The 20,483-nt window shown below is 44.3% G+C and overlaps 1 gene segment (V, D, J or C); it reads left to right on the top strand.

The window, feature by feature from the left end:
* Nucleotides 1-2,889: 2,889 nt before the first annotated feature.
* LOC112119159 overlaps nucleotides 2,890-20,483 on the top strand; it is a 53,034-nt gene continuing 35,440 nt past the window's right edge. Inside the window, 2 exon segments of the V gene segment in view lie at nucleotides 2,890-2,938; nucleotides 3,172-3,474. Coding sequence covers nucleotides 2,890-2,938; nucleotides 3,172-3,474 — 352 coding nt within the window.

Below are 20,483 nucleotides of genomic sequence, written 5' to 3'. Positions count from 1 at the left end.
TCAGTTCCTGGAAGAGGAACAACAGTTAAGGAAGACAGAGCACAGCAGAAAGAACTGTGAGCGGCTGCTTTCACTAATCCTGCTTCTCCTGCTCCACGGCCTGAGTCCCCTCCACGGTACAACGTGCTGCAGACCAGGAATAGTTTGGATAATTCCACGGCTGGGTGGGCCATACAATTGGGCCCTATCAGTGGCTGGACAGGCCAAATGTACCCCAAGCAGTCCCCTACACTGTACCCCTCCCCCATGGATGCCTCCACTCCCCCTACCCAGGCACTCAGTGTGTGGGAAAAGTATAAAGAAGGGAGAGGGGAACAGGGGGCCAGGGGACATGCCACGGGAGGGGGGTTCCATCTTGGAAATTGTTTCCTTGCTTGCGTTTGTTCATACACTTTGTTGATGTTTTTGCCGTTACCAGTGTCTTGCTGTGCTAATGGCATCTGGCCTACCTGGAAATGGTTTAATATTGTGCTTTTCTAATAAATGTTCAAAAATAAAGGCTTTTATTTTATTCAGGAATTGTATTACCATCACTGCATCACACTGTCTAACGTGTATTTCACACAACAAAGACAAACATGATAAGGTGCTACTTTGAAGTTGTATGCCAAAGCTATTTATTTCTCAATACAGGTATCTAAATCCACAGTACCCCCCACCCCCATTCCTTAAGTGGTCATGTCATTCATAAATACAATGCATGGCAATCAACCCCCAACCCCCTTACCTAAGGGGACCACGAGGACCGACATAACAATGGAGTAGTACGCTTTGCAGCTTAGGTAGTCATGAGCTCCTTGAGGAGGGCAAACTATCGGCACACGAGTCCCATCGATGGCCCAAGAGCAATTTGGAAACCCCTTTCTCTCAAAGCCAGCAATTACTTCAGCAATATCTTTTATGCCCGCCACCTTGGGGGTAAACCATGTGCCTGAATGCCTCAGATACGGTTGGTTGGACTCAGGCTTGCAAACGGATGTTGGAGCCCCAGGTTCAAAAACTCTAAACTTAGGGTCAGCACTCAGTGTAAACACTCAAGCTCTGAGTTCTCAGACCCAGCATCCACTGACTCGAGTTCCACTACCCCTGGACTGGCACTGCTGCGTAGATATACCCAGCCAGACAATGGAGATCCACATCCACACTGGAGGTTAATTTGAGGGCTTTAGTTAGGTCCTTGAGAGACAGAGTGAGCAATCGCAAAAGTCGCCTCCAGATACACACACACACACAAATTCTTCCGTAGTTTGGAGTGATTTCTATCTGGGATTTTGGTTCAGGCCCAACTCTAATCTAAACACTGTACACAGAGCAAAGCTCTGCCACTCTTAGTCCTGAGCTACAGTTAATACTTCTCACCAGCACAGCTATGCCAGCACAGCTATACCACCAACACGGCTATGCTGCTATAGGAGTTAGAGGAGATGCAGTTATGCAGGCATAAACGTGCTTCTGTCAGCATAGATGATGTCACTCGGGGAACTGGTGTAAGCTGTGCTGGCAGAAACACTTCGATACTGCAACCACACTCGGAGGGTTTGCCGGTATAGCTTAATCAGCGTAGCTCTATCAGCAAAACTTTTCCAATATAGACAAGGCCTAACGCGCTGTGGAGAAGAGATTATGCTCACATGAAATTGTATGATATGAGATGTTGCTATAGGATAGAAGTTGTTAAGCAGAGTTGTATGCTGGGGATGAAGACCAAAAGGAACATACGCCATTACGTGCAGAGACAGACAGAGGTTTGGACTCCTGCATGGAAGCTCTTCCTGGATTGCCCACTTGGATCTCTGGGGGGTTGAATAGGAAGGGTCGTTGGCTGGTACCCGAGGGTAGGTCTACACAGCAACTAGACACCCCTGGCTGGCCCATGCCAGGCAACTCAGGCTCACAGTGCTCCAGCTGCAGGGCTGTTTCATTACTGGAGCCTGAGCACTGGTACGCTCCCACCTCGCAGGGTCCTAGAGCCCAAACTCCAGCCCAAGCCTGGAAGTCTACACAGCTATGAGAAAGCCCCGCAGTCCAAATCCCACAATCCCGAGTCAACTGACACAGGCCAGCCACAGTTGCTGTGTAGACATCCCCTAAGAGTGAGCAGGGTCACAGAGCAGATAAGAGAGCTAGACTGTAATTGGTAAGGCAAGCACTGATGGGCTCTTGTAAGATTATGCTTTCTCTCTGGCAGTAGGATGTAGAAGGGTTACTGAAAGCTACCGTTACGTTAATATGTTTAATCTGGTTAAACAGAAGTCTGGTGGTATTTCAAACCCAGGAGTCAGAGGCCCTGAACAGATCTGCAGGATCCTTGAAACAGAGTTAGAAAAAGTGACCAGGATCACCCAAGATTCACAGGCAAATTTCCTGAGAGGAAGATCAGAGGGGTAAAAAGGCTGCATTGGCAACTCGCAGTCAATGGTGCTAAGCAAAGTGTGTGTTTCAGAAGGGGCAGATCAACGACTCTCACGATGAGTAGTAGCTCATCCCACACGCAGTCCCACTGATATCAATAGAAGGATTCCCAAAGTGAGCTATTACTCAAAGGAAGCTTCTCAGATTCTGGTTCAAAGTTACCAATGAGACAGACAGACAGACAGACAGACACAGTATTGCATTAAAGCACATACTGATTACAGGAGTCATAGCCAACTCCATGTGGGCAATACTCCGTTCCATCCATAGGAGCTGCATTCTCAGACCAAAGACTGTACATGGCCCTTTCTCTGTTCTCTCTGCACAGGGGCACAGCAAATGCACATTTACATGGAGCAGCTGCTTTGCATATTTCTGCCCAAGAGGCATTTCCTTGCAATATAGGGCAGATATAAATTTATTTTCTTAGACTTTATGCCTTAGATTCTCAGTGTCTGTCAGACTAGAGGGACAAGGATGATTTCACAGAATCATCTGATCTGGCTCCTTGTGCTCTGGATTCAAGGTAAGAACGTCCTCAGGAGAGATTAAGACAATCTCTCACCATGATTTAATTATCATAGACTTCTTCATCAAACCCACAGTACTTCATTTCATGAGCTCACAGGGAGATCAATTCCAACTGGCTCAGACCTGAATGTAACTAGGTTGTCTAAATGAAGATATCTGCAGATTTCTTTTTTTTTTTTAAATTGTATTTCATTTGATGTTACTTATAACGTTTTTCCTCTCATCCAGATGCCAAGGGGCAGATTGTGATGACTCAGGCTCCAGAATCCCTGGCAGTGTCTCCAGGAGACAGAATCACCATCAACTGCAAAGCCAGTTCCAGTGTTAGCAGCAGCTACATGGCCTGGTACCAACAGAAATCAGGACAAGCTCCTAAACTCCTTATCTACAGCACTTCCACCCGTCCCTCTGGGATCCCAGACCGGTTCAGTGGCAGTGGGTCGGGCACTGACTTCACTTTTACAATCAACCGGGTAGAAGCTGATGATGCTGGAGATTATTATTGTCAACAAGCTCAAAGCTTACCTCTCACAGTGATACAGAGCATTGCAAAAACCTCCTTGCTTTCTTCAGCTTCAGTTCCTCACTGTAACAGCTGTTTTCCTGCAGCGAGTCAAAGTATCACACCAACTGCTGTGTCTCAGAGTACAGAAGTGTCTGTCAATTTCAGGCACCTCACCCCATTGCCCATTTCTTCCTGTCATTTTTACAGATCCCTCATCAAAGTAGCACAAAGGCTGGAATTTACAGGGTGCAATATTAATATACATTCAGCAGCTTCCTTTTAAATACTGAAGAGTATTTGCTCTTATCTGCTGGATCCAATTCCCCATTAACATTGCAATACAAGTCCAGCATATCAGCTGAGAAATGGCAATCACTGTATAAAACATCCAGAAATTACTTGTAAGCAGAACCAGCTGACTGGCAACCTCCCCACTCCCACCCCCATACAAGCATCAAAGCAGTTAGACCCCTTTCCACAACATGGTGCATGTCCTTAAGTCTGTTCCTACATGGGACAGAGAGAAAGAGTCGCTACATCACTTTTCCTGAATCACTGCCAGACATGTTTGTTTCTACATTCCAATAACCTACAGATTCTGGTCTAGATTTCAGACAGTCTCAAATAGGAGAGGAAAGCCAGTTCAGGCCATCCCGAGGCACAACCGACAAGATCTTCGTGGCATGACAGATTCAGGAGAAGTGCAGAGAGCAACACCAGGAACTGTTTGTGGTATTCATCGACCTAACCAAGGCCTTTGACTCTATCAGTCGTGATGCCCTATGGAACTGGGAGGACCCGGCACAGAACAGAACACAGTAGCACCACACCTTGCACCAAGCCACAGCTCACTTTGAGGAGAACAGAGGTGCTCATGAGACAGAGAAGTGACAAAGGAGGAAAGAAAGGGCACAACACTCCAGCCAACAACTGTGTCTCCTCCAAAATTACACCTGTCACTTCTGTGGGAAAATCTGCAGGGCAAGAATTGGGCTCCTCAGTCACTTAAAAGCTTACCAATGAACCCCCTTGGCAGACATCATCCTCTCATTGAGGATAGCCGAAGAAGATAGGGGGGCACAGTGTTGCTACCCTTACTTCTGGGCTGCCTTCAGTAGCTGGGCAGCTGGAGAGCAGTGGCCATTGGATGGGCACCCAGCTGAGAAGACAGCACTGCCACCAGCAGCAGCACAGAAGTAACGGCAGCATGGGTATTGGGTATGACAGGGAGTCATCATAGCCTGAAATATTTTCAAAGGGGGGGGCCCAGCAAAAAAAGTTTGAGAACCCCAGCATAGGTAATTCACCTCCCCGAGAGGTGGTAGCTTGGTCAACAGAAGAATTCTTCCATTGACCGAAGCAGGACGCTGCCTGTGAAACGCTGGATCCTGCCCTTAACTAGGGGATATGCTGGGAAATTGTGGCAAAGGCAATAGGTAACTTGTCTTAGAAAAGGGATTTTATGTAAGACAGAAATGTAAAGCCTGAGGTTGTCTCTTTAGGTTTATTTTCTGTGTCGCCTGTGTACATTCGCTTCCCTTACTAGTTCATCTCTGAATCTGGGGGGGTTTCTATTAAATAAACCGCTTGTTTATTTGTACCCTGAGGCAAGACTGTGATGTGGTGTGGTGTGGGTTAAAGTGAGCGGATAGCTGGAGGTGGGGCGGTTTCATGCTGTTGGGAGTGATGAACCTTAAGAACTCCAGGATGGATTTGGGGAGACTCAGGACTGGAGGGGCTGCGAGGAGTAAATAGGCTGGTGAAAGTCAGGGTGAGACCCTGTGTTTGCAGGCAGGCTTCTGGGACCAGGGATCTCAACCAAAGCTGCACAGCATCAAGGTTACTAGGGCAGGCAGTGACAGAACCCCTTAGTGTCTGGGTGATCCCCAAAATGTCACAGCCACACTGTCTAATGGCAACACAATGTGCTATAGGGAAGAGTGAGGGTATGATTTACAATCAGCCTTGGAAACAGGCAAGTATTTGCCTACTGCTGACTTTGATAAGAATGAAAAACCCCTTCATGTTAATATATGAGGTGGATATTGAGCTGAAGTCAATGGAGCTCTGCTAATTTACACCAGCTAAGGATCTGGCCCTTTATTCTGAAATCACAGGGTTAGAAGGGACCGCAAGAGTCATAATGCATGAAAATCACTTCTCCAACCCCAAGCCCTGAGCCTATGATTCAGATGCTTTGCATCTCACTGATCTCTCCCAGCTACTCTAAGCAGCCATCTCTGGTTCCATTTCCTGACTAAAGACAACTTCCTTGAAGGTCTTGTTTCCACAGGGAGCAGGCCAGATTCAGGAACTGGTGAATAGGAATCAGTGTAGCTGCGCCAGTGTTGCTGTCCTGGTGTAGAGGAGGATGTGCAGCAATGGCACAGATTCAGCTAATCACCATTTACCCCTGCTAATTCAGGATTAGCCCTGCTTGAAGTCTCCCATCACCCTCCAGTACAGTTTCTCTCTCAAAGAGAGCTCATACCATTTGTATCGTTGTGATGAGATCTCCAGTGTAACTATCCAGCATCACAGCAATAATAATACGCTGAGAACATTTATTCCCATTCATCCCTGACAACAGTCATTTTAACATGCAGGCTCTTGTCCCCAGAACTGTCTTGCTGAACTTGCTTATACCTCACTCATGGCCCTTTCCCTTCCCTTTTTTGTGTGCGTTTGTGAACCAGGTGTGACTTTTCATATCTGAGCCCAATTTGCATATTTCACACCCAAGCAACTATCCCCTGCTGCTCTGAGCGGTTATAAATGCTCCGTGTCACTCGTTACTGTTTGTTGACCAGCATCGGGCCACTCAGACGTATCAAGATGATCTCTCAGGCTCAGCTCATCTGGCTGTTAGTGCTCTGGATCCAGGGTAAGAATCAAACCAAGAAGGAATCTGATGAATTAAAAGTACAATGATTCTCTGAAATTTTCAAAGAACTAGAAATGTTGTACATTGACCCATAAACGATAATCTACAATCACAATCCTTTTAGCTAGTAAGCTCTTTGTGACAGGAACTGACATTTACATGATGGTAGAGCACCGGGCACAAACAGGTCCAAACGGATTGAGGCCTTTAAATGTTAAAGAATACTAAACGGTCTTCAGAGATCAACACTAATTTATTCAAATCTTTCTCCCATTTTAACCAGAATTAAGAAAAAGAAATAGGTTTTAGAAAATGAGCAACAAGAAAAGGGGTCAGCCATCTGGAACTTGATGTTAGCATCACCATCAGGTGACTAGGTACCAGTAAGAGTGTAAAGATGTATATGGGAATATTTTGCAAACACAATACTGGTTAGTTTGATTGACTAGATCTGTATTTGTATTAATTTATATTTTCTTTGTAAACTCAGGCTCCAGTGGGCAGACTGTGATGACACAGACTCCAGAATCCCTGGCAGTGTTTCCAGGTGACAGAGTCACTATCAATTGCAAAGCCAGTGCAAATATTACAGGCACTTATACCTACTTAGCCTGGTACCAACAGAAATCCAGACAAGCTCCTAAGCTCCTTATCTACCATGCTTCCACCCGTCCCTCTGGGATCCCAGACCGGTTCATTGGCAGTGGGTCTGGGACTGACTTTACTCTCACAATCAACAGCTTACAAGCTGAAGATGCAGGAGATTATTATTGTCAGCAAGGCTATGGCTTGACTTCCACAGTGATACAGACCAACACAAAAACCTCCTTGTGCTGTTTTATTCAGTGTAACAGCTGCTTCCTTCAAACAGCCGTCTTCTCAGTGCCAATGCTAAACATTATCTGGGGACAAACTTTCAGCCCCAGAGACACATACCCCTGCACTCACTAGTGTGAAATAACATATAAACTTTGCAGTTTGCTGCAAGAGAAATTTCCTTCCAACCAGAAGAGTTTGTAACATCTCCTCAACCATGGTGGCATTTTTTTTCTGCCTTTAAATTACTTTGCACCCTTCCTAATTGTAGGATTACCAGATAGCAAATGTGAAAAAATGGGACGGGGGTGGGGGCGTAATAGGCGCCTATATAAGAAAAAGTCCCCAAAAACGGGACTGTCCCTTTAAAAACAGGACGGATGGTCATCCTACCCAATTGTTACTTTAGAAGACAGTGTGAGCATTTCAGGTTAGCCCAAGACTTTACTGATAGTTCTGCCAGGGTGGAGAGCAGAATTGATGACCTCAGCTGTAGAGTTTACAGATTGCTGGAAGGGAACAACTCACTGGACCCTCTCGTGACCCACTGTGATAAAAACATAGTATGACAGGAGAAGGAATCTGGGAATATCCAATGATTCTCTGGTATAGAGAACATTGTAGAAATGCAGGGCCTTGGAAAGGGGAAGTGCATTTGTACCTGAGAAAGGTTCAGGAGAGTTTGTGGACAAAAAACGTAACTAACATTTTTAAGTGAACTACTGAGGAGAGACCCATAGGGGCAGCTCAGAGACACAGGTCATGGATCTGATCTCCACTCTAAAGTGACACTCACGCTCCAGCGGGAACCTGCTAAAAACATCATGTGGTTGCTCCACAGAAATACTTCCTGCTGACGGGCCAAGCACTGACTGTCAGCAATCAGATCAAATAAACACTTCAGCACCCTAAATAACAGGCCCAAACACTGCAGGCCCAATCCTTCCCTAGATGTCACTCCTATTGATTACAATGGAGCCTGCACCCATGTGACTGAATTGGGCCTCACAGCCTGTATCAGTCTCACAGCAATCCACAGGATTTATGATGACAGGAGATTGTAGCACTGTTTTATATAGGCATGTTTCTTTCCTTCCCCTAATTAGTCCCCAGCTCTAGTACTTTGCAAATTCTCATATTCTGGTCCTTCAGCAGGTTAACAATTTTTAGATAATATAAAGTTATTCTTGAACATATTTCTTCTTTTCTAGAGAAATTATAGATGACAGAGATAGATAAAGACAGATAGGATGTAATTATGGGAAGGGATTGGGGTTTCTGGGTATTTGGATTGGGGTTTTTTGCACAATATTTTCTTCTTTCCTAGGGCTTCCTTTCCCCAGCTGTGCTCAAAACAAGCATTAAAGGATTTGTGCAACTTTGAAACCAACTTGTTTGAAAGGTGGTCTTATCTCAACAATTCCTGGATCTAATGAATTCAGATTTTCCCTACAAGGTCTGCCCCAACCTCTGACCTCACCTACCATTTTTCAGACTTCTCTGACTTCTTTTGTAAATTTCAGGGAGAATACACAATTCAGCTTTAAACAGAAATTTAGCTGCAGAGGATACTATGCGAGTGTTTACATGAACTTGCTAAAAAAAGAGAGGCCAAAAGGCTGTTCACCTAACAAGCATTAGGTAGCTAACAGGTGTCTAAAGTAATGTAAATGTATTCTTGATTCTCTTTAACATGTGTACAATCAGATTCAATGTCCTATAACCTATTTGACTAAAAAAGCTGAACTTCTACACAATGGCCATCAGATGGCATGACTTCATATATAGGAGCATCTGAAATTCCAGATGTGTGGGGGGGAAAATGCAGATAAATCACTTCTCAGGACACTATGCCCCTTCCACATGGCACCAGTAATACAGGCAAGAATTAGGCCCGCTGTGTCAAACCGCAGAGCCAATGATTCAGGGAGTGAGACGACATGTTTTACATGGCTATAATCATTATACACATTCTGTAGCCCACGAAAGCTTATGCTCAAATAAATTTGTTAGTCTCTAAGGTGCCACAAGTACTCCTGTTCTTTTCATTCTGAAATAAGGCAAAATAAATCAGTTCTCAGGACACTGTTCTCCTCTACAGAATCCAAAGAACTCTCGCTGGCCCACATTCTGATCTCACTTAAACCACTGTAAACCAGGAGTAAATGGAGTTACATCTGTGTAATCGAGATCAGAATCAGGCCCATTGACTTTAAGGGCAGTTACTTATATCATGCCATGGTAGGATCGGTCCCGATATTTCTAATGGCTGAGCATCAGCAAGGATGAGACTAGATGCTGTGTGTACTCAGAACTGCCTGATCTTTCCCCCTTGCTCTCAGCTGTTATAAACATTCTAACAGCTCAGATGCATCAAAATGATGTTACAGGCTCAGTTCCTCTAGCTGTTAGTGCCATGGATCCAAGGTAAGAATTAAACCAAGAGGGAACAGGATGAATTAAAAGTATAATTGTCCTTTAAAGAAAAATGGAGATTCAGAACTCTAAACTATCAAATCCTGATCATTCCTCAGAGTTGCACACAATTTCCAGTTAACTCCGTCTCACTGAAAATAGCAAAAAGAGAGAATGAACGTTTAAAGAAATAAGGGCCTGATCCAAAACCCATGGAAATCAGTGAGGCCCATATTCACCAAGGGAATTATAGTGTAATTCTCACTAGGGAAACTGAGGCCGGAATCCTACCTGAGGACTAGCCCAGATCCTGGGTCTATGCTGGATTATAAAACAGTACAGGACACTCAAACTGCAGCAGCACAAAGCATCTACAACAGCTCATAACCTGGACAGTCATACGGGGCAGCACAGCCCAAACCATAGGTTGCATTGCCAGGGAGGGTTTGTGCGTACGGTGTACACACACACACACACACACACACACACACAGTCCTAGCACAATTTAAAATTACCCAGCCATTAAAGAATCCCACAGGGTGGTAGCAGCAGCAGAATCACTTACTTCTATAGTCTCATTGTCATCAGTGGGAGCTGCAGAGATCAGGGGTTGTATATGACCCTGGAGCTGTACCAGGGCACAGGGAATGGACGTTTACTCAGCAGCTGCTTTGTAGATCTAACCTCTTGAACAAGAATCTAAACTTCCACATCACTGACACCACACGGCCACATACAACTGCCATTGGAGATGCTGGGAGCACCACACTTTTGAAAATGTGGCCCTATATTTTAGTTGCTGAAATATGGATTTATGAGTCTAACTTCAGATCTCCAGGAATGAAAACCACGGTCTATTTGCGCAATGTTACACAGAACACTGGGAGCACCGACACAGGGCTCACAAACTATTTAAGTGGATGCTAGCCTATTCCTCTACATTACATTTTCCTTTGGGATTTAAATGGCAGAAACAGAAGATTAAAGCTCCCACAACCTTGTGCATCCCCAGGGCCAACGAGAGGGGGGGGAAGCCGGTACAAATTACCGGGGCCCGGAAGGGGGCCCGGGGCCCGGCTTCTCCCCCCCCCCCACCTCGTCGGCCCTGTTTAGCCGGTCTGCCCTTGCTGGGGAGCCCCAAAATTTTTTTTCACCAGGGCCCGAACCCACTCTTGGCAGCCCCTGTGCATCCTACAGGGTCTCTGAGGTGATGAATCATAAATCCGGAAGAGAGGAGTTAGCCCTGATGCAGGGAAATCAGCACCACTGAATTCATATTTATGGGGAAATTCCTACTATAACTATGATTCTGAGCTCATTAAATTTAAAGCAGCAGCCAAGCAACACAGATGAGCTGAAAATATTTACTTCAATTCCACCCTGACAAATGTCACTTCGACACAAAGTGAGGGACAGGGACCGTACTAACATGGGTTTATTCAGCACCCAACAAAATAGTGTCCTGATCCAGGCAGGGACCACAGGCCCCACCATCAGAATTGCCAAATTGAGGGTGCTGCCCCAGCGCCTGTCGGGTTCTACTTGCCTATTTCATCCACAGCCCCTTTTACTTCCCTTTTTCTGCATGTTTTTAGGTCAGGTGGGAATTTTCATCTCTGAACTAAATTTGCATATTTCTCATCCAAGTGACACTGTCCCACAGCTCTGAGCCAGTATAAATGTTCTGTGTCACTCGTTACAGTTTAGTGATCAGCACAGGGTCGGACAGACGTAGCAAGATGATCTCGCAGGCTCAGCTCATCTTGCTGTTAATGCTCTGGAACCAGGGTAAGAATCAAGTGAAGCTGGGGCTGGATCATTGAAGCTGCAATAAACCACACAAAAATTTGAGATGTAGAAAAGTTGTATAATGATGCATAAAAATTCTTCAGTTCGTGACGGTAACTTCTGAAATGCCGGTATCCTCCTCATTGCAAAAAAGAGACAAAAAATGGTTTGATAAAAATACAACTGAAAACACGTTGTGATGAAAGGATCTCCTCAAACTTAACATTAGTGTCATTCTCAAAAGATCGACTATCAGAAGACAGAAAGAAAGACACGGGAATATTTACAAAGACAAAATATTCTGTATTTTGATTAACTATATATTAATTATCTATATTTATGCTATATGTATATACAAGAGAAAGATACAGTACATGTACATATTAACTTATATTTTGTTTGTTAATTCAGACTCCAATGCGCAGATTGTGCTGACTCAGACTCCAGAATCCCTGGCAGCGTCTCCTGGAGACACAGTAACTATCCGCTGCAAAGCCAGTTCAAGCCTCACCAGTGGTAGCTATCACTACTTAGCCTGGCACCAACAGAAATCAGGACAAGCTCCTAAGCTCCTTATCTATGCTGGAAGCTCCCTGCAATCCGGGATCCCAGCGCGGTTCAGTGGCAGTGGGTCTGGCACTGATTTCACTCTCACAATCAACAGGGTTGAAGCTGAAGATGCTGGAGATTATTATTGTCAGCAATATATCAGCTACCCTCTCACACAGTGATACAGACCAATATAAAAACTTCCCCCACCCTGTCCCTTTCAGTGTAACAAATGCTTCCTATTCATAGTATAGCTGCTACGCTAGATTTCAGACAGTGTTTTGATCAGTCTCAACACCCGGCAGAGTCCCCTGCACCCACTGCTGTCTCCCAAAACCAGTGTCCCATTGCTAACAGCAGTGTTGACCTGCTGGTGAGCAGCAGCAGGTATCCTGGAATTATAGGTCAACATCTCAGTGCAGGAGAAATCAGTGATGTAGAATCTAAGAATACTAAGAATAAATTGTTTTTTTTATGTATAAACACCAGTCCTGAAACTGTTGATCACAAACAACGTGCAGTCAAACCCCTGTTTCTTCTCATCCCAACACCAATACCCTTATTCCCAGGGAGCAAATCTGCCTGAAGAATTTACTCTAATCAGAGAGCAAGACAGAGAGCAAACTCTCCTGTTACTCACACAGCTTCTTTTCCTGAAAACCCTGCATAGCAAAACTAACACCACAGCAGGTCTTCCCAAAACTGAACAGTTGCTTGGAAGACTGTGTAACAGCACCACCTGGTGACATCGCTGCAGTGAAGTGTACTGTCCTGCCAGAAAAGTTTGCTGCTAGAGATGCTTTGTTCAACAGAGACTTTTCCCCACAGCAGAAACTGATTTAGGGGCATTTTTTCTTGCATAATTTTACTCTCCAATGCTTCAAAATAATTCTGACTTGTACCAATTCTGAGCATTTCAGGATTAAAACAGACACTGCCCTCCCAGTGCTTTATTGGCAGCGCTACCTCTTGGAAAGGCTGGACCAAGGTCCTGAACTAGCAGAGCCTGGAAGGGTTTTAAGAGGCATCAAGCTCACCTTCTGGAGTGAAGGAACAACTCATGTTACTCTAGTGACCCACTCTTGGCTGCATCCAGAGGGAAGGTCGCAGCAACATGGGGCCTTTGCAGGAGAAATTGGGCAGTCGTCAGGTTCACAAGTGGGCTCAGATGGGAAAAAAAGCACAAAAATCTTATTTCCTCCTTTAGATGAGGGCATTTGATATTTTTCAGGGCTGGGGCAGAGGTTGGGAGTTGAGGATTTATTTGCTTTTACCCAAACTCATACTGAGCATTGGCGGTGCTGGTTTCTCAGTTGGGGTTTCCTTCCACTGAGCTTAAACCAACAGCACTGTCAGCATCCAGATCCCTGTGAAGAGGATTCAAGCACTGAGATCTTACAGGATAAAGGTGAAGCCTAAGTAAAGGGAACCAAAAGCAGAGCGTATGAGACAGCAATAGACTCTGGAGGGGATGCTAAAGGCTGGGATTTCTCTGGGCTTGCACAGGATTATTCCCTGCAATACTAAACCCACCAAGAGATCAGGTCCCAGCTACACAAAGTGGCCGTACCCTCCCCTATGATGGAGTATCCAATGGGAACCGTACAAAGTGAGTAATGCTGGGCAGGGAGGGGCAGGCCAGGGTAGCCAAGACAGGCCCCAAGTGAGCTTCCACCTGCAGAATGCTCATGTTCTTATAGAGTGGAAGAATAACGCAACTGTATTCTTAATTCTTTTTACATGTGTACAATCAGATTCAATGTACTATAACGATAAGCCATTTGACTAATGAAACTGAACTTCCACACTATTAGAGACATATAGGTGAGCCTCTGAAATTCCAGATTAGCTAATACAAAGAAAATACCGTGATAAAAATCACTACACGTGTCTGGAAAAAATGTAGATAAATCAGTCCTCAGGGCCCTGTTCCCCTTCCACAGGGCACCAGTAATACAAGCAAGAATTAAGTCCTGTGTATCAAAGAACTGAGCCAATAACTCAGAGTGAGATGAGAGGTTTTACATCATTGCACATATTCTGAAATAAGACAAAAGAGAGAGAAAGAACATTTTAAAGAAATAAGGGCCTGATCCAAAACCCATGGAAGTCCGTGGGAATCTCTGTCCATGCTGGATCAGCTCCAGATTGAAAGAGCTTCCTCAAGCTGAACATCAGCATCACAGCTGCGTGACAAGCTATGATTATTACGTCAAGATGCACATGGGAATATTTACAAAAACATAATATTGTTTAGAGGAACGCTCACATTCATATTGAGTTGTACTGTATTCATAAATTCAGATTCCAGCAGGCACACTGCGATGACTCAGACTCCAGAATCCCCGTCAACGCCTCCAGGAGACATAGTCACTATCCTCTGCAAAGCCAGTCCAAACCTTACCAGCCGCAGTAGAACTAATGAAATTTTAACCTGGTACCGACTGAAACCTGGACAATCTTCTAAGCTCCTTATCGGTTATGCTTCCACACTGCAAGGTGGGACGCCTGCCCAGGTCAGTGGCTGGGGGGTTGGAAGCAATTTCACTCTCAGGCCTGAGCTTTCATGTTGGCCGAGTGAGCATGTTCAAAAAACGTCGTACATCAAACCGTAAACATTCCTCGGAGAGCTAAACTAATGTGTGAATGTTTACTTGTCATGCCGGAGAAATAACTGGGGAAATAATGTTCTGAACGGTTGGGTAGAAGGTTTTAAACTGAAAGACCCTTCGTAAGTGTAACTTTAGCATCACTGCCAGACCTCATGGTATAATGCACATGAAATCTTTTATGGCACAACATTGTTTAGTGTGATTGATCACACATCTGTGTTAACTTCGAAATGACAAGCACAATCTGATACAATGCTGATTGTGAAGATACAGACTCCAGTGTCCCTGTCAGCATCTCCAAGAAAACACAGTCACCACTGACTGCAAGACCGGCAGTGGCATTAGCAATGCTATAGTCCAGGACCAGCAAAAAATCCAGACAAAATCTTAAACTTCTTATTTAACATGCTTGTTCTTTTGCCACTAGTATTCCACCCATTTCAGTTGCAATAGATAACAAGATGATTTCACCTTCACAATCAGCTGAAGATGGAGATTACTATTGTTAACAATGCTGTGATACTATTTGCATAACGATATACACCATGCAAAAACCTCCCTGCCCTGTTCAGTTCACTGTATCAATGCATACCTAATTCCCATTGAGACCTGTGGGAACAGGATTAGTTCACCCACTGAATCACATGGGAGCAGGACTGGGCCATAAGAATCCACAACAAAAATATTCAATAATGTTGTTTAATTCCAACCTGTTTTCTTCAAATGCAGCCAGTGCTCAAGTGTTCAAGGAAATTTAATTATCCAGAATTGTTCAAAGGAGCAGTAAGAAGCTATTTTAAAGCTAGAGGGAGACCAAAACTTTAGACAAAAGGGAACATTTCAAATCAGCCTTATTTTGAATTACCTGCATCTCGCAAACAAGTTAATGACTTTCCTTCACACTTTGTAGAAACTTTCCCATTAGCACTCGGAGGGAATCTGACAATTTTCAAAGCAAATATATTTTCCAAGGCAAAAATAAACATAGGGACTAATATAAGGCTTTAGAACAGAAATTGGTTGCAAACGAAATCATGGAGACGTATTGTGTCTCCATAAAAAACAACATTTCAGGATGACTCATCTAGGAGAGACCCACAGAGATCAAAGAGGTATAAGGAGCCAATCACTTTTCTACAGGATAAGTAAAACGCACTGGAAAGCCGTGGACTGCATTGTGAGAGTTACATATAAGAAAGGGATCTTGGCCTTGGCTTTCTTCCTTGCACAGGTTGATTCCTTTCACCACCCATATAAAAATATTACCGTAATGGGCCCAATTAATGGCACTGCAGTGTTTTTGACAATCACTGTACTGTTTTGTAAGGACATGATTTTCCTTTTTACTCAGTCTATACACTGGGTCTGCTACTGTTAGTACATTTTTTAAAAACAATGAAATTCCATTGCTCAATCAAATAAAAGATATTGATAACTCAGAAGTATCTGCACTTCCCTGATCTAGTCTATTAATTGGTAACAGTCTTTGGGGGCATTACAAAGTTATTCTTTTAACACACTTCTTCCACTATAGAAAGTGATGATTGAAAGGTATTTGTTGGTGCAGCTATGAGTATTTGATGTGTTTGTGCACTGTATACAGTATTTCCTGGCAGTGAGCTCTGCCCAGTTACACTCATTCAGGGACTGCAATGTCCCACGAGAATGGTAAAACCTAGATAAGCTGAACAATAGATAGAACTTCTGAAAGACAGTTGAGCTTTGTTGCCAGTAGTGTTGATGAGGAAGTACACAAAGGGCCAACCATACCTTAGGTTTATGCCATAATGGAGGAAACTCTCAAGCACCACCAGGTTGCAGGAGCACAAAGAATCTACAATCAGCCCTAATCTGACAGCTGTACAGGGACACCATAGCCCAAGCAATAGGTGGCATTGCCAAGGAAGGCTTTTGTATAGAATGGTCAGAGATTGCAAAGTCTCTCTCTCTCTCTCTCTTTGAGTCCTAGCACAATTTAACATTACCTAACCATAGAAGGAATCCCCCAAAGGTTGGTAGCAGCAGCAGAACCACTTACTCCAAGTCTGTCTCCAACACCACCTATAATCTCATAGTCAACATTAGGAGTTGCAGAGATCAGGGGCTGTGTACGATCCTGGAGCTGCACCAGGACACAGGGAATGGACGTTTACTGAGTGATTGCTTTGCTTATCTACCCACTTTAAACAAGAAGCTGAACTTCCACATAACTGACACCAGGTGGCCACATTCAGCTACCATTCCAACGGGAGGTACTGGGACCACCCCACTTTTGAAAATGAGACCAAATATTTTAGGTGCTGAAACACAGATTTATGAATCTAACTTTAAATCTTCAGGAATGAAAATCATGGTCTAGTTGTGCAATATTACACAGCACGTGGGTAGCCCCACTACAGGGCTCACAATCTATTTCATGGGAGCTTAGCCTATTCCTGTAAACTACACCTCTCTTCGGGATTTAAATGGCAGCGTAGTCAGGAGGTTCTGGGTTAAGGTTCCCACAACCTTGTGCATCACTATAAGGTGATAACTGATAAATACAGAAGGGCACATTAGGGAAAAGAAGGGTTAGTCCCCTGCTCAGATCCCCTAATGCAGGGAGATCACACCATCAGTATCACTTTTAGCAGAAGATTCCTAGTATAACAAAGATTCCGCGCTACTTAAATTTAAACAAGCTGCCAAGCAATACTGATGAGCTGAGAACATTAATTCCCATCCAACTCTGACAAATGAAATTTCAACACAAAGTGACAGACAATGACTGTATCCTAATATGGGTTTGCTCAGCATCCAGTAAAATAGGGGTCCTGATCCAGTTAGGCATCATCACCATCATCAGAACTGCCATGGAAACACAAATGGAGGATGCTGTCCTAGGTCCAGTCGGGTTGAACTCGCCTATTTCATCCACCGCCCCCTTTCTTTCCCTTTTTCTGCACGTTTTTACGTCAGCTGGGAATTTTCATCTCTGAACTAAATTTGCATATTTCACACCCAACTGACACCGCCCTGCAGCTCTGAGCTGTTATAAATGTTCCATGGCACTCATGACAGATTGTTGGTCAGCACGGGGCCAGTCATAGGCATGAAGATGAACTCACAGGCTCAGCTCATCTGGCTGTTAGTGCTCTGGGTCCAGGGTAAGAATCAAATGAAGGGAGCGCTGGATCAGTGAAGCAACAATGAACCAAAGAAAATCTTAATAGCTATACAAATGTTGTGTAGTGATACATGCATATGCCTCAGTTAGTGCCAGTAACTTCTGAACTGAATGTCTCCTAACTTCAACTAAGAAAAAACAGGTTTGAGAAAAACACAAGCAATTGAAAACAACTTGGAATGAAAGAACCAGCTCAAAACTTAATGTTAGTGTCACTGTCAGAAGATGAATATTCATAAGTAGGGAAAGAGCATGAAAATATGTTTAAAAACAAAATATTATGTATTTTGATTAACTAGACTATTAATTATATTTATTTACTCTATATTTATAAACTAGAGAGAGACACTCTATGCGGCGAGATACTACCCACGTATATACTAACATATTCTGTTTGTTAATTCAGACTCCAATGCGCAGATTGTGCTGACTCAGACTCCAGAATCCCTGGCAGTGTCTCCTGGAGACACAGTCACTATCCGCTGCAAAGCCAGTTCAAGCCTCACCAGTGGTAGCTATCACTACTTAGCCTGGCACCAACAGAAACCAGGACAAACTCTGAAGCGCCTTATCTATCATGCTACCTCCCTACAATCCGGGGTTCCAGCCCGGTTCAGTGGCAGTGGGTCTGGCACTGATTACACCCTCACAATCAGTAGGGTTGAAGCTGAAGATGCTGGAGATTATTATTGTCAACAAGGCAAGAGCTACCCTATCACAGTGATACAGTCCAATACAAAAACCTCCCCACGCTGTTCTTGTCAGTGTAACAGCTGCTTCCTCTACAGGATAATTACTACACTAGATTTCAGACAATGTTCTGATCAGTCTTACAGCACTACACAGACTCCTCTGCTCTCACTGCTGACCCTTCTATACTACTTATGTCTCTTTCCCAACACCAGGGCCCCAATGCTGACATCAGTGTTGAGCCTATGCCAAGCACTAGCAGATGACTGGACCTTGCATTTTTCTCAATAGAGGAAAAAATTAGCAATGTGGAGTCTAAGGATACTAAGCATAACTTCTTTTATTCGCATGGAGCAGAGATGGTTAAAGAGAGCATGCAGTCAAACCCCTCTTTCAGGAATCCCATCCCAACACAAATGCCCATATCTGAGGGCGCAAACCTGTCTCAAGAATTTACTCTAATCAGATACCAAGACAAAGCAAAATCTCCTGCTGCTCATTCAGCTTCCTTTCCTCAGAACTCGGCCTAACCAAAACAACAGTACAGCATATCTTCCCAAAACTGAACATTTGTTCACACATGAAGAAAAACAACTTGAAAGACTATATGTAACAATGCCACCTGCCCTAACAATACAAATACAGCTCAGTATATTGTCCTGCCAAACAAGTTTGCTGCTACAGACATTTATTTCAATAGAGGTTTATATTGGCAGCAGCTGAATTGGGGGGCTTTTGTCCTGCATAAACCATTTTGCTCCCAATTCACCAAAATAATGCTTACTTGTTGCTCTGTCTGGACATTTAAGAGAGAGAGCTTCTCAGTGCTTTATGGACAATGCTATTGTGTGGAGAATCTGAACTGAGGTCCTGAACTGCAGAGCTAGCAGAGGCTAGCAGGGTTGAAGAGGAATCAAGCTCACCTTCTGGAATGAAGGAACAACTCATGTTACTCTGTAGCAATCCACTCTAGTGGCTACTTAGAATAACAAACTGGAGTTATTGGCTGCATCCAGCCTTCGCAGCAACATGGGGCCTTTGAGGGAGAAAATGAGTAAGTGTCAGGTTCACAAGGGCATTTGACATTTTTAGGATCTAAGGCCAGAGATTGGGGTTTGAGGATTTATCTGGTTTTATCCAAACTTTACTAACTTTGGAGGTGCTGGTTGCTGGGCTGGGATTCCCTTCCACTGAGCTCCACCCAACTGCACTGTCAGCATCCAGATCCCTGTAGGGAGAACTCAGGTGCTAAGATTGTACAGGACAAAGGTACAGCCTGGGTAGGTGGCAAAAAGGTTGAGTTTGTCAGACAGCAATGGACTCTGAAGGGGATCTTAAGGGCTAGAATTGCTCCAGGTTTGCCCAGGATTAGTCCCCTGCAATAGCAATTCCACCAGGAGACCAGGTCACAGCAACACAAAGTGGCTGTAACCTCCCCTATGGTGGGATATCCAAAGGGGACCACTGCAGCCCAAAGAGTGGCTGGTGCTGGGCAGGACAGGATAGTCAAAATAGGCCCCTCATCAGTTTCCACAAGCAGAGTCCTCATGTAGCCCCCAAAGCATTTTAAAGCTGCCCACTGCAGGCAGGAACCTGGAAGGAAGGTCACAGCAGGAGAACCCCTGTCCTGCGTGAATACCCCTGAGGTAATAAGCAGTGTCACTTGCGCAGAGGAGGGTAATTTATATCTTTTGCCACCAGCATCACTGGATCTGTCCTAAAAGGTTTTCCCAGCTTTTTAAAGTTCTCCTTATGTCCCTGCTTAAAACACTCCCAGCTCTCACTCAAAACAGATCATCTCTCTCCTGGTGTTTAATGGGAAAGGTTCCCAGTGAGCCAGCACTGAATGAAATGCTCTGACCACTCCTCCTGCCAGCCACTCTCTGAACAGCTGGTGGGTTCTGGCCCAGGGGATGTACCCTTATGTTTTGCATATTTTGCATATTTTGACTGGAGTGTTTTGCATATTTCCACACTGCTTGACAGTCCCCTGCTGATATAAATGTTACACCCTGTGGTTCTGAACTCAGTGTCTGTCACTCTAGAAACAGCAAGATGATCTCACCAATTCAGCTTCTCTGGCTCCTGCTGTGGATTCATGGTAAAAACAGCAAT

Source organism: Terrapene carolina, unplaced genomic scaffold (assembly GCF_002925995.2).
Source record: "Terrapene carolina triunguis isolate 2854851 unplaced genomic scaffold, T_m_triunguis-2.0 Scaffold66, whole genome shotgun sequence".
Taxonomy (NCBI): Eukaryota; Metazoa; Chordata; order Testudines; family Emydidae; genus Terrapene; species Terrapene triunguis.
This window is presented reverse-complemented; position numbering and strand designations above follow the sequence as displayed.